The 12658-nt window shown below is 44.2% G+C and overlaps 1 protein-coding gene across 9 annotated transcripts in view; it reads left to right on the top strand.

The window, feature by feature from the left end:
* Positions 1-12658, top strand: part of BRD3 (bromodomain containing 3) — a 50721-nt gene that overhangs the window by 31121 nt on the left and 6942 nt on the right. For 7 of the 9 annotated variants that reach the window (XR_012838508.1, XR_012838507.1, XM_075772742.1 and 4 more), the window contains 5 exons: positions 1647-2018; positions 8081-8209; positions 8625-8816; positions 10413-10648; positions 11176-11468. Coding sequence is in view for 5 of the 9 variants with exons in the window: in XM_075772742.1 (XP_075628857.1) it covers positions 1647-2018; positions 8081-8209; positions 8625-8816; positions 10413-10648; positions 11176-11468 (1222 nt within the window). In the remaining 4 variants the exon portion in view is untranslated. Of the gene's footprint in view, positions 1-1646; positions 2019-8080; positions 8210-8624; positions 8817-10412; positions 10649-11175; positions 11469-12087; positions 12279-12658 lie in introns of all 9 variants that reach the window. The other 2 variants (XR_012838509.1, XR_012838510.1) reach the window with 1 other exon arrangement.

Raw genomic sequence — 12658 nt, 5'->3', positions numbered from 1 at the left:
GAAGGCAATATTGCTAAGCAGTGCTTTATTTTCATCTCCTCACTGCTGGTTATGTACATTCCTTCTCTTTGCATTTGACTCATTGCCTCTCTGGCCATCGTTGTCCCTTTGGGGTGTGCTCACACAAGTGCTTGCTGTTGAGTTTGAGAGGGTTGAGAAAAGTTTTGCCAGTTTTACCACACCCCAGCTGAGGTGATGTCAACTGTAATTGCTCCAACTCAGTGACAAGCCCTCATCTGACCATTGCCTTAGCCAGTGCTGATGCTCGTTGAACCAGAAGACTCTTGGAGGTTTCCCCTGTTATGCCCAAAGCATCTCTTCCCTCTGTAACTTACCCCCTGATTTCTCTGGGACTATTCCTTTAAGGTTTGCAGACTCCAACACTAGGAATGTTCTTCTCTGCCATAAACCAGTTCAAGACAAGCCTGTCACTCCAGTTGGAGGAGACTGATGTTGCCTGCAGGTTTTGGGTGCATTAGTTCTGTCTTCCTTACTGAGTAATCTTCTGGGAGTTGCCATTGGTGTTTTGCTAGTTACTATGTTAATTTATGGGTAAATGAAAACGTTGCTCTAAATAATTGGAATTTTCCTGGCAAGCTGTATATTGCTTTAAAAATGATGAAAGCATAGCTCAGAAAAAGCTGGTTTTTTTCCTAAACTGGGAAATTAACTGCAACAGTATCGGTGTTCTCTGATGTGAAGCTGCATGGGCCAGCAGAGCCACAGAATTGTTTTGCTTATTTAACCCTATAGCTTGGGAATTACTAGAGAAATTGTAAGTCGGATCTGCTTGCAGCTCAGCTGTCCTCCTCAGAAGCCTGTCTCATACTTCAGTTTCTGTCCAAATAACTTGCTTCTGAGAATCAATTTAATTTTAAAACTCAAGGATGAACCCAGAATTGAGTTTGCCAAATACACACTGCAAAATTAATCCTACTTGGGATTTACTTAAGATTTCCCTTAGATTTCCCTGAGGAACTTTTTCCCCTTTCTCTCTCTCCAGAGAAATAAATCTTTCATAGAAGCATGAGAGAGCTGACTGGACAGTCACAGCTTGAATTTATGTGAGATATGATTTTGCCTTAAGCAAATAAAACCTTAAATTCTTGCTCTTGTCCATAATAAGCAGTCTATCTTAGCGCACCTAAATACAAAGGAGTGAGGGCTCATGGGTCTTTGGTGATTAATATGCTTTGGTTCAGAACTTATAGCCTGATCCTGCCACTGGGGACTCAGACATGTGGTTAAGTTACTGACTTACTAAGTCACGATGCATCAGCTGAGCTGCAGTAATCGACTGGGCGCACTCCTTTCCCTTGGCAAACATGAGGTAAGAGTCCTTAGTTTAAATCTCCGTGAAATACATAGAGCTAACACATTTTGCATCATGTTTGGGGTTGGGTTGGAGATGTGCAAATGGCTGGTTACTGTGGCTCAGGTGACATGTAGTAATACATCATGTTGTAGTCACTGAATTGTGTGTTGAAGCCTCTTGTCACAAGTCCCATTTATCCCAGTGAAGTAATTGTATTTTCTGTCAGAGGACAGGCAGATCTCAAAAACAAGGATGAACTGTGCTAGATTTCTGCTAGTGTAGCATGAGAGCTGGGCACGTACTCATAAAGTCTGTCCATCTGCTGTTTCAGAAAAAGGGAGTGAAGCGGAAAGCAGACACGACAACCCCCACCACCTCTGCGATCACTGCCAGCCGAAGCGAGTCGCCCACACCCCTCTCGGACCCCAAGCAGGCCAAAATCATCGCTCGACGGGAGAGCGGCGGGCGGCCCATCAAACCACCAAAGAAAGACCTTGAAGACGGAGAGGTCCCTCAGCATGCAGGGAAGAAGGGCAAACTCTCTGAGCACCTCAAGTACTGTGACAGCATTCTTAAGGAGATGCTCTCGAAGAAGCATGCAGCCTATGCATGGCCCTTTTACAAGCCTGTTGATGCAGAGGCCTTGGAATTACATGACTATCATGATATTATCAAACACCCCATGGATCTCAGTACTGTTAAAGTACGTCCACATTTATCACCTCTTTTGCAGTGTGTCACAGCCCTCTGGTTGCAGAGGACTGGCTCCTTCTGGGGGAGGGGGAAGGGACAAGGGTGGAAAACTGAACCTATTTGGATATCATCTGGATATTCTTATATTTTGTTTTCTTCCCTCTCCTTCCCCCCCCCCCCCCCCCCCCAAGTAACCTGGGACATCTTTTTTCCTGCCCTGCAAAGCAGACTGTACGATGGCATCCTCTCCTCTTTGTGGATAGTCCTGCTATTTAAACTTGTGTCCTTGGGATTGTGTTGCACTCTGAGAAGAAGAGGTGCTGTATTTCATAGGATTCGATTGATAGTATCCCATTTCCAGAAACTGCTGCCTGCCTACTTGTTGGCATGATGTGTGGTCCAGATAGGCTTACGCTGAGCAATTCCAACTGGAACGTGATGATCACCTGGTGCTCAGGGAGGGGAGGAAATAACGTGATGCTTGTGTGGTTCGTGCTTGGCTCTTTAAGAGCTTAGCTTAGTATGGTCCAATGTTCAAGGTGTTTTTCCCAGTAGACTGGGAGATTTTCTGAATCCCTCCTAAATATCCATGGACCAAAGCCGTGTTTTTCTAGTTCCTGTCTTCTGCTTGTGAGCCAGCCATTGGAATCGGTGTTGGTGGAGGCAAGACTTTCTTCCACGTGCAGGAAGTGAAGCTATTTCTGCTGGCTTTCACTAGCATGCCAGAAGTGTTTTGCTGCCAGCCGAGCCAACGCATGGGATTGTCTGAATGCCCAGGTGACAAAAGGGCCACTGTGTTTGTGATTCCTTTCGTGTTCCTTGGCAAATCCTACGTAGTTCCTGGAATCAGTGTGTCATGCCCTGATGTGCCATGCCATTCAGCCATGATGCCACGAGGGTTCTTACTACAGCTGCAATATTTTTACGAGTATTTTAGTTGCATTATTTAGTGGTGAGAGAATAGTGGTCATGGTCTGTGCATTGGGGATTAGACCAGGAGTTACCAGTGTCTTGAGTTTTAATTGCTGTTCTGATGCTATGGTCCTGGGCAAGTTTCCCCACAGCTCTGTGCCATAGTTTTCCCAGTCATAAAATGGAGATAATACTTAACCTACCTCACAGGGCTGTTGTGAGGACAGATATCTGGAAGGCATTATCTAAGTACTAATTATTATTATTATTATTGATTGGGTTTGTACAGAAAAGCCTGTCTCTGAGCTGGCAAAAGCATTGTAAGCAAGCTCTGGTGGACCTAGGCTTGGAGACCATTCTCCTCCTGAGTTTGCAATACCCTTGCTTTGTTTACAAAAGCCAGTGAAACGCGCAGTATTTTTGACTTGCCATTAAGCTGAGCTGTGTTAAAGGCCTGCAGCAGTTTCCTGGCAGGAGAAGAGGGCAAGATGAAGGGTGAGTTGAGCTGCAGGCAAGGAGGAGCCTGAAACACACTGGTAAAAGCAGGAGAAATGGCTAGGTCAAACATGGTAGTCTGCAAAGCTGGCTACCTGACTTTAAGGTGCTGCTGATAGAGGGAGATCCCAGCATTTTCTCTTGTGTTGGTCTGACCTTGCTCCTCTGATGCCAGTGAGTGACCTGGGAGCAGGAACAGGTTGCAGATGGGGGTTTTGAAGTCAGATCAGAGGTGCAGTGCTTAGGTTGCATAAGGAATCTTCATATATGATGTTCTGTTTACTCTTCATACAGTTACATTTGCCCATGCTTATCATAGGCTACACATCAAAATCTGTTATAAGAATCTGTAAACTGGCCAGTAGCTTTAAAGGAATTTCAAAGTATGTCTGGTTTGCAGAAATGACTGAGATGGGAAGAAGCATCTCTTGCTCAGTGCAACTGTTCTTTTTGTTGCAACATTAGAGTGATGAAGTGCTATTGATAGCCTTTTCTCTACTAGTCTTGTGAACACAAGTCGTTAGACAAACTCATTCAGTTACTGTACTGACTTTAGTGCGAGTGAAACCTAGTCCTTTCAGACCTATTCTCAGCTCAGTTGCATTCCTTTGACTTCTTAGGGATGCTGTAGGTGTCCAGAGATACCTGCAGCCTGGTAGATCAAGCCCTGGGTGAATGCAGTAAGATTAGAGATTGAGAGTGTGAAATCCCAACTCTCTCAAGGCTGATATTTCCCTGTGTGGTTAGGCGGCTGCTTATTCCAAGAGATTCTGGGCTCTATTCTGCAAAATCTAGGTGCAAAGCTGTGATTTCTTTTATTGGTGACTTCTTCACACTTAAATCTCTTTATAGTCCTAACTTTTTTTTTTTTTACAAGTGTACACCTCTGCCCTTTTTCTGCAAGTGCAGGTGATATTCTTCCTCTGTACCTTGCTAGTGTAGGGCAGAAAACTGGAGACAGGTTAATGGCAGACCCAGTGGAGTCTTTTGTATGTAAAGACTCTGGATTTGTCTCTCCACATGGTAGTATTGTTCTTAATAAACTTGTTTGAAGAGCTGTCTGGTATTGTTTTTTTATGGAGTGTTTTATTATCATTGCTCTTGGCCTGTAGATCATAGTGTGACTTCTGAGATGCAGCCTATAATACGTTAACAGCATGGAACAGAAACCTGCCATTTGCAGGCAGTGTAATTGTCCAGTGTCAGGGGCTTTCTCTGTGGCTCTGAAAGGTTTTAGATTTAATTCTGCACAAGTGGCAATGGCTGTGGTAAAGCAGCACAACTAATGGCCTTCAAACTAATCTTGGAGGAATTGTGTGAGAAAGTAAAACATAAGCATTGCTGCAGCTGTAATAGATTCCCAGATACCTGGTTGCTTGTCACTTTTTGGTTCTCCGGTTATATGAGATTTGATTGTCTTCAGAGAATATCCTTCATGCTCAGGAGCATTTATTTTTCAGGCTGTGCACCCAGCAGAGGTGTGCTTCAGAAGGATTTGGAGATGGTTTTCTCTGTGTGCATGGTAGAGGAGGCAGGTTGGCTGTTGTGACTGTGCAGGTGGCAGGTGAGAGGTGGAGGGGCTGTAGCTGAGCTTGTTGCAGCCAGGAGTGGAGGGATGTGCTGGAGTGCCGTGCTGGAGCTAGGGCTGGGAGTGGGAAGAGCCAAAGGGACAGGATCAGTGAGCTCATCTCCACCTCAATTCTTTGATATCACAGAGGGGGAAAGAGCAGAACTGCTTGGAGTAGAGAGAGGAAAGGATGAAAGCATGATGAGAGAGGCAGGGGTTACGCTTTAAAAATGAAGAGGCAGCAGCCCTAATTCCCCATAGTAGGTGAAACGCTTGCTATGAAGCTGTAGTAGCACTGTGCTGCTGCCCTGTCTACAGGCAGACAGGACCCGCTTGCAGTACGTTCATGTTCCCTTCTCTAATGCTGGGGAGCTTTGTTGAGGAGAGGCAGGGTGCTGTGCCCGTGATGGAGCTGGGGGGAACCTGGAGCACCCCTTCTCTCACTCTGTCCAGCGGGTCACAGCAGCAGCGATGTGGATGTCTCTGCCTTTGGTTTACTCAGTGGTGAACAAGTAACGGTCCTTGCTATGCAAGAGGGTTTACACAAGGTGTTTGCTTTTGGAATAAAGCACTACCTCCAGGGATCTAACTATACCCACTGGTTAATTTTCTTGCAGTGAATTGCTTTGGTTTCAGAGCAGCTTGGTTCAGGGTTTTCAAAGTGAGGAGACATTTTTTGGGGGAATCTTTACAGATTTCTTTAGTTGCACCTATTTTAGAATACAAACACAGCTTCACAAAGCAGCTGCTCTTGTTGAGGCAGTTTGTGTAAAGTGCAATTAGGCCCCCAGAAATCAGGCTGAGCCCTCATTAGCTGGTAGCGATGGCATTTTCTCTGCTAAAGTCACTGGACCTGTGTGGCCCTGTCCCTTGTCAGCACCTGCCCTGATGCCATGCCCAAGGCATCTGTTTTCAGGACAGATTGATGTCCAGTTTAATCTTGGAGAGGAGAAGATGGAAGGGGGACATGTTAGATCTTAAAACTTGTAAAAGATTGCTGCAAGAAGGGAGGGAACAAAAAGTTTTCTCTGCATCCTCGGTGGGCAGGACAAGGCTTACCTTAGAGCAAGAGACAAATGAGACATTAGGAAAGAAATTTTTGAACATTAAAGAATATTAATTGAATTGATTGCTGAGGGAAAATGAGATTGCTGTGGTAGATACTGCGTGGGGCAGAGAATGGACTAGTTGGCCTCCCAGCACCTCTGCCAGTCCTCTGCTTGTCTATGACTCCTGATTGTAAATGTAATAACGTTTTTTAAGCAGCTGGATATCTCAAAGTGAATTTGTAACCGAAGATATTCCAGCCCACCAATTTAAAGTTTTTTTTTCTTTTGTTAGGTTAATTATTCTTTATAACAAAACAAAAATCTACAGATTAAAACTGTTGGGTAGAAAACTGTTGGGTTTGGATGAAAGCGAAGCCTCAGACACTGGAACGTATTTCATAGGCAGTAATCAGCCATTGAGTGTGCCAAACAAATATAAGTGCATCAAAAAGGCCTTTCATGCAGTAAGATGTATTTTAAAATAAATGGGCCCTTTCGTTTGAACATACGTTTTGCTTTGGAATTGGCCTGAGATGCTTTTCAAACAAGGCCAGTTCTCCTTCAGACAGGAGAAGCACAAACCTATTTCCCTTTCATTCTCTGTGCTGAGGCTCAGAGGCTTTCTCCTGGTTTAATCACCAAGAGAATGAGGTCTCCTGACAAAAGTTTGACAGATGTCTGGCTGCAGCACAGTGGGGAGTAAGGCTGCAGGAATGTCACCACCCTTATGCAGGTCCCTCCAGAGCTGCATCCCTGGAGGTGAAATTCTGCTCTATTCAGAACAAAAACAGTTTTAGGAGTCATTGCAGGTCTCACAAGGTCTTGTAGGTCTTACAAGGTCTACCGTGTAGCTGTGAAATATCAGTAGCTTCCATTGAACAAATGGGAATTTTGCTTGTGTTAAGTCCTCTAGTGTGGATTCCAGCCCCAAAGCACCCCTGCTTCCTGCTCGGGCGGGGGACGTGTCTTTCCTGATCACGTTTGCAGCCCGTCTGCCAGTCAGCCCCTTCCCTTTGCTGGGGGATACAGGTGCACAAGACATACAAAAGGGAGGCCTGCAAGCACTTGGCAAATAGAGAATTTCTTTAAGCCCAGGTCTTTTAAATGCAAATGAAATCTAGTGTTAGCTTCTTTTTCCTTTCAGTAGGAGTAATTGGAGCTAAGGTTTTACACATAGTAGTAATATATGCATAAAATCAATTAAGTTCTAGGAATGCTATAAACTGTTACGTAAAGCCAAGTCATTCAGTCCCAAACAGCAAGAGAAATGGACAAAAGTGAGAGCCGAAAAATAAGAGAAAGGAACAAGGTGCAAATATTTAGCTCCTGATACTTATTCTCACTACACAAGGAAATAATATTATGAATAGGTTCATCAAGGGTGAATTCTATATCCATTCTGTATCAGTTGGACTTTTAAATCAGGTGTAGGTGTAGTTTAACTGTAAACACCTATCTTGCTGTAGGAATTGCCAAGCAAAATTCAAGCTGTGTGTGTTAGCAGGAAGTCAGAGTTACATGGTCATGATTTTTTTCTGTCCTTTCAGATTTACAGAGCAAATATACCCAAATAGCGTGTAGAAATACACGCTTAAGGTACTCCTATAATGGTAACTTGATTGTTTGTTGACTCTCGCCCTTCCTGTCCGTGATCCTTGTTTACATTAGTTTCTGATCCAGAAAACCCTTTTTCTAATTGGCTCTACGTTCTAATAGAACTTGGACCCTGACAGGTTTATGTAGTACTACTTGGAAAAAGGAAAAAACAACCCAGATTTAGAATCTTAAAAGTGGTTAAACTGTTATGGAGCAATATCAACTTCTTTGGTTGTCTTGTTTGTGTTTGCTTGCTTTTTTTTAAAAAGCAGAAACTCTGAATGTTATTTAGGAACCAATAAGCCAGATCAAACTACTGGTCTCTTAGACAAATGTGATTTTTGAGGCTGTTCTGAGCTGTCTCCAAGATGCACGTGTCCTCCATGCAGTTGATACAAATGCCTTTTGCTTATGGCTTTTTCTCCCCTTTCCCTTTGGCTTGTTTGTTTGCAGAAAAAAATGGACAGTCGGGAATACCAAGATGCACAAGGTTTTGCAGCAGATATTCGGTTAATGTTCTCTAATTGTTACAAGTACAATCCTCCAGACCATGAAGTGGTAGCGATGGCCAGGAAGCTCCAGGTAAAGGTGTTGGCAAATGTGTCTTCTAGAGTATGTTTAGTTCAGCTACAAGGTGTCAGAGGTCCAAGCGTGAATCTGCTCTTGGCACTGGCAAGGGAGAGTCGATGATTCCTTCAGCCCTTAGAAAGAGCCATGTTCTAGGCTGCACAACTGTTGAGCTCTTCACGTGGCGTGCCCCAATGCCATGTTCCGCTCCTAAAATGTTACAATCATTGCTGTATAAAGTAATGGGAGAATTTTCTTGGGCTTACAGAATATGTATGCTCATCTGTACATTATTATTTATTTGTACAGCACCTTGTGTAGTGCAGTAAGACCCTGACCCGTGGTGGGGTGTCTAGTGTGTTTAAAAGGCCAAAATGTGGTCTTGGTGGCTCAGACTCCTTTTGTCACTAGTTTTTCCCCCTTTTTGTAGGATGTCTTTGAGATGAGGTTTGCAAAGATGCCCGATGAGCCTGCAGAGGCCCCACCTCCTCCTCCACCAACAGCACCAGTGGTGAGCAAAAGCACAGAGAGCAGTCACAGCAGCGAGGAGAGCTCTTCTGACTCGGATAGCTCAGACTCAGAGGAAGAGCGAGCGACTCGGCTGGCGGAGCTCCAGGAGCAGGTATGGCAACAGCCAAGCTATGTGTCTGTGCAGTAGAAAGGGCATAGCAGGAAGAAGGGTTTAATTTTGTTCTTAAAAATCCCATCGAGGCTGGGATGCAGGAAAGCAATCTCCATTTCTGCCAGCTAAAGGGGAAAAATGCTCAGCTGTGAAATAAGTGCATGTTTGATGTAATGTTAATTTTGTTTGAAATAGCCATTCTCGGTGCTGATGTTCTGTGCTTCCTTCTGGGATCCTTGAGTATGAATGAAGGTGTGGACAATACTTCTTCACAGGGATCTGGAAAGAACAGAGACGCTCATTTTGTCTGAGAGCTCAGGCATAACGAAATCTGTCACAAGCTTCCTGTGGGATATTGCCCCCTTGTACCCCATCTGTAGAAGTGAGCTGTTTTGACTGTTGTGGTTGCAAACGATTAAGCCATGGCCTTTCTTATTGTGCAGATACACAATGCCAGATGCTACAGTGCTTACATGTGCTACCGTAATAGCTTATCTGGTGTCTCAAATCAGGCTAGTAGGAGAGCCAAGAAGTAAACGCAGGATTCCAGAGGCCAAGTTGTCAGCGATCTAGACGGAGCTATTAAGTTTAATTTTTATTTGCCCCTATAAAACAAGAATTATGTTTTCATTTGAGTCAGCTTCTGCATACTTGCACTGCATTTTTTAAAAAGAATTTCAAATCAAGCAAAGTCTCCTGAGTTCAATCACTGGACTGCTTGATCGCTGACTTTGGGATATACTTGTTAAAGAAGAAGCTGCTGCCCGAGCATTCACACACCATTCATGATGTCGCACATGCACACAGTTATTCTTGGGCGTACTTCCTCTTTCTTCAGGTTCGACCCTAGGTTTCCCACAGCAGAGTCTCAGGCATTGGATTTTATAAAATAATTAATTTAATTGAAAGGTGCAGCAGCAGGATCAGCCCAGGCTGGATGCCTCTAAAGAGAGGGACCCAGAACAAAGAGATCCTAGAGCAATTACACCCTTGGGTCCCATACACCTGCCCCGCACGTGCCCTTCACGTGCTGTCCATATGTCCTTTAGTCCAATGGTGATTTTTGGTCTGGGGTCTTCTAACATCTAATCGGATTCTTCTGTGTTCAGGCAGGCTCTTATCTTGTTGACTTGCGGTTTTTGCAGTTTTCCCCGAAGGTTGGAGCCTCCTTATCTTCTGGTTTACACTCCTTGTGCACCTGCCCTTGCTGGTGGAACACGGAGAACTGAAGAGTCCCAGACTTGGAAAAACACTACCAAAACATTAGTGTGATATCAAAATACTTTCCCATACTAAAAGACTAAACACAGCACTGTACTAGCTGTTGGGAAAACAACTAGGAAAATTACTGAGAAAAATCCCTCTATCACAGCCTAAAGGCTTCAGCTACTCGTGCTAAGTAAAGCTAAGCAAACAGCACAAATCACACTCTATTATATTCCTAAGTAATTTATTCTAATTAAAACCTACTTATTTATGTTAAACATCTGATATCCCTCAACAATACTTACACATTGGGATGTAGAGGAAGGGTATGTGGAGGCATCAGTTATCTTGCCTTGAAGTCTGATTAATTTTTTCACTGTTCTCTCCCAGCTAAAGGCTGTCCATGAGCAGCTAGCTGCATTGTCACAAGCACCAGTGAACAAACCAAAGAAAAAAAAAGAGAAGAAGGAAAAAGAGAAGAAAAAGAAAGATAAAGAGAAGGAAAAAGAAAAGCACAAAGTAAAAGCTGAGGAGGAGAAGAAACCCAAGGTGGCTCAACCACCAAAACAAACCCAACAGAAGAAAGCCCCAGCTAAGAAAGCAAACAGCACAACCACCTCTAACAGGTAAGAGCCTGCCTTCTGGAAGCTGCCTTAAGAGGAATGACAAGAGCTTCCAGTCCAGTTCTCCTGTCCCCGCTGAATTCCTGGTGAAGCTCAGTTGTCAGAGCAGTTAATTCGTGGTTGAATAGTGTCTCCATTCCCAGACAACTTCTGGGATTCTTTAAGTTAGAGCTGGCAGTGGAACCATCATATTTCCACTGTCCAGCTCTCTTAAAGTCCCTGCCTGATCACTCTCAGATAAGGCTTTGCTTTTTGCCTTTTAAGCAGCCAGCAAGAACGTGCCATTTCATTGCTGCCCTCCTGCTGCTACATGGGCTTGTGGTCATGCGTCACAGGGCTAAAATATAATAGGAGTAGAACAGCTGATCTCAGATTTCTGAACTTTTTCGGAAGTTGTGGTGCTGTTCAAGCCATCTGGCTGGAAGTTCAAAGCCAAGAGCATTGGGGTATTTGTTACAAGGGGGGTAGAAAAAGAGAGTTCATTGCTTCAATATACCCATTAATGTTTCCATACTTGCCACCCCCTCCAGGCAGCCCAAGAAAGGAGGCAAACAGGCATCTGCAACCTACGATTCAGACGAGGAGGAGGAAGGTCTACCCATGACGTATGATGAGAAACGACAACTCAGCTTGGACATCAACCGTCTGCCTGGGGAGAAGCTGGGCAGGGTGGTGCACATCATCCAGTCGCGGGAACCTTCTCTCAGAGACTCCAATCCTGACGAGATAGAAATAGATTTTGAAACATTGAAGCCCACAACTTTACGAGAACTGGAGAGATACGTGAAATCTTGTTTACAGAAAAAACAAAGGAAACCGTTTTGTAAGTTATCTCCTGGGGCATGCGTTCCCCCACCGGCTCTTGGGCTCAGCTTTGGAGTCAGGGCATGTGTGTTAGGATTCTCTTATCCAGCTGGTTGAGTATGTGATGACAGGGATTTTTTAGAGATTCTTTTCTCCCAAGAAAATGTACAGAAACTTCCTATTTTTTTCTGTTCTTTCTTCCCATGATGCCATGCTGTGGAGACCTGGAGGACTATTGTGTTCCTCTACAAGACCAGTGTGATACCTTTATTACTTATCTAGAATCTAGAAGGCACTATAAAGGTTTCAGCCTCATTGTGTTAGGTGTTATGTGCACACATCTGGAAGGATCAGTTTCTTATCCTGAATAGTTTAGCATTTAATTAGGAAGGAAACAAAAAGCATGGTTGGGATCCAGAACACCAAGGGAATAAATTACTTGCACAAAAGTCACCTGGGCAATCTGTGGATTCTGGGTGTAAGTGTCTGAGTTGTACATTCACCCCAGAACTGCTGCTCTTGGATGGCGTGATCACCATGTTACCCTCAGCCTCTATCAGCTCAGAGGATTAATGTTAATGCGCTGCCGAGTGTACGGTACAGTATGGGACAGACTTTTCTCTGTGCCTCATCCACAGAGAGTGAATTGTTGTGGCCCCTTTGGAGTTTAGCTCCAGCTGAATAGCAATAGGATCGCTTCCCTGCAGTGGTCCTGGCTCTGTCCATCTGCTTGTTGGTTAAGAGGGAGCTGTCCTGTTAAGAGTATAACACAATAGCTACTTGCAGCTCTTGCAGAGTAACCTCCATTTCCTCACCACAGGATTTTCAGGTAGGCCTAAGCAAAACTCAGACTCTGACCCTTCTTTTTAATTTTTAATACACTGCTTTGATTTTTTTTTGTGAGTCCTTCACTGTTGTAATAGCTCAGGAAATGGTTTTCCAGAGTGGTTAGGAACAAGAAGCATCCTTTTGTTTGGAACCAAAATGTAGAGTAACAAAGATAACCTCTGATGTCTGTCTGTCTGCTCCTCTGAGAGTGGTACACCCTGGGCTGGCAGGCTGGCACGCCTGACCCCAGCCGCACTCTTGCTGTCTGCTCTCAATTGCAATGCTTAATTTCCAGGGGCGCACCCTCTTAGGACTGTGCTTTCCAGATTTCTTTGGGTTTTTAAATCATTACTTTAAAACAGCACACAGAAATGTAGGTAT

The sequence above is a fragment of the Balearica regulorum genome, chromosome 20 (genome assembly GCF_011004875.1).
Source record: "Balearica regulorum gibbericeps isolate bBalReg1 chromosome 20, bBalReg1.pri, whole genome shotgun sequence".
In the NCBI taxonomy this organism is placed as follows: domain Eukaryota; kingdom Metazoa; phylum Chordata; class Aves; order Gruiformes; family Gruidae; genus Balearica; species Balearica regulorum.
Note: the sequence above shows the minus strand (reverse complement) of the source record. Positions and strands in the feature narration are given on the sequence as shown.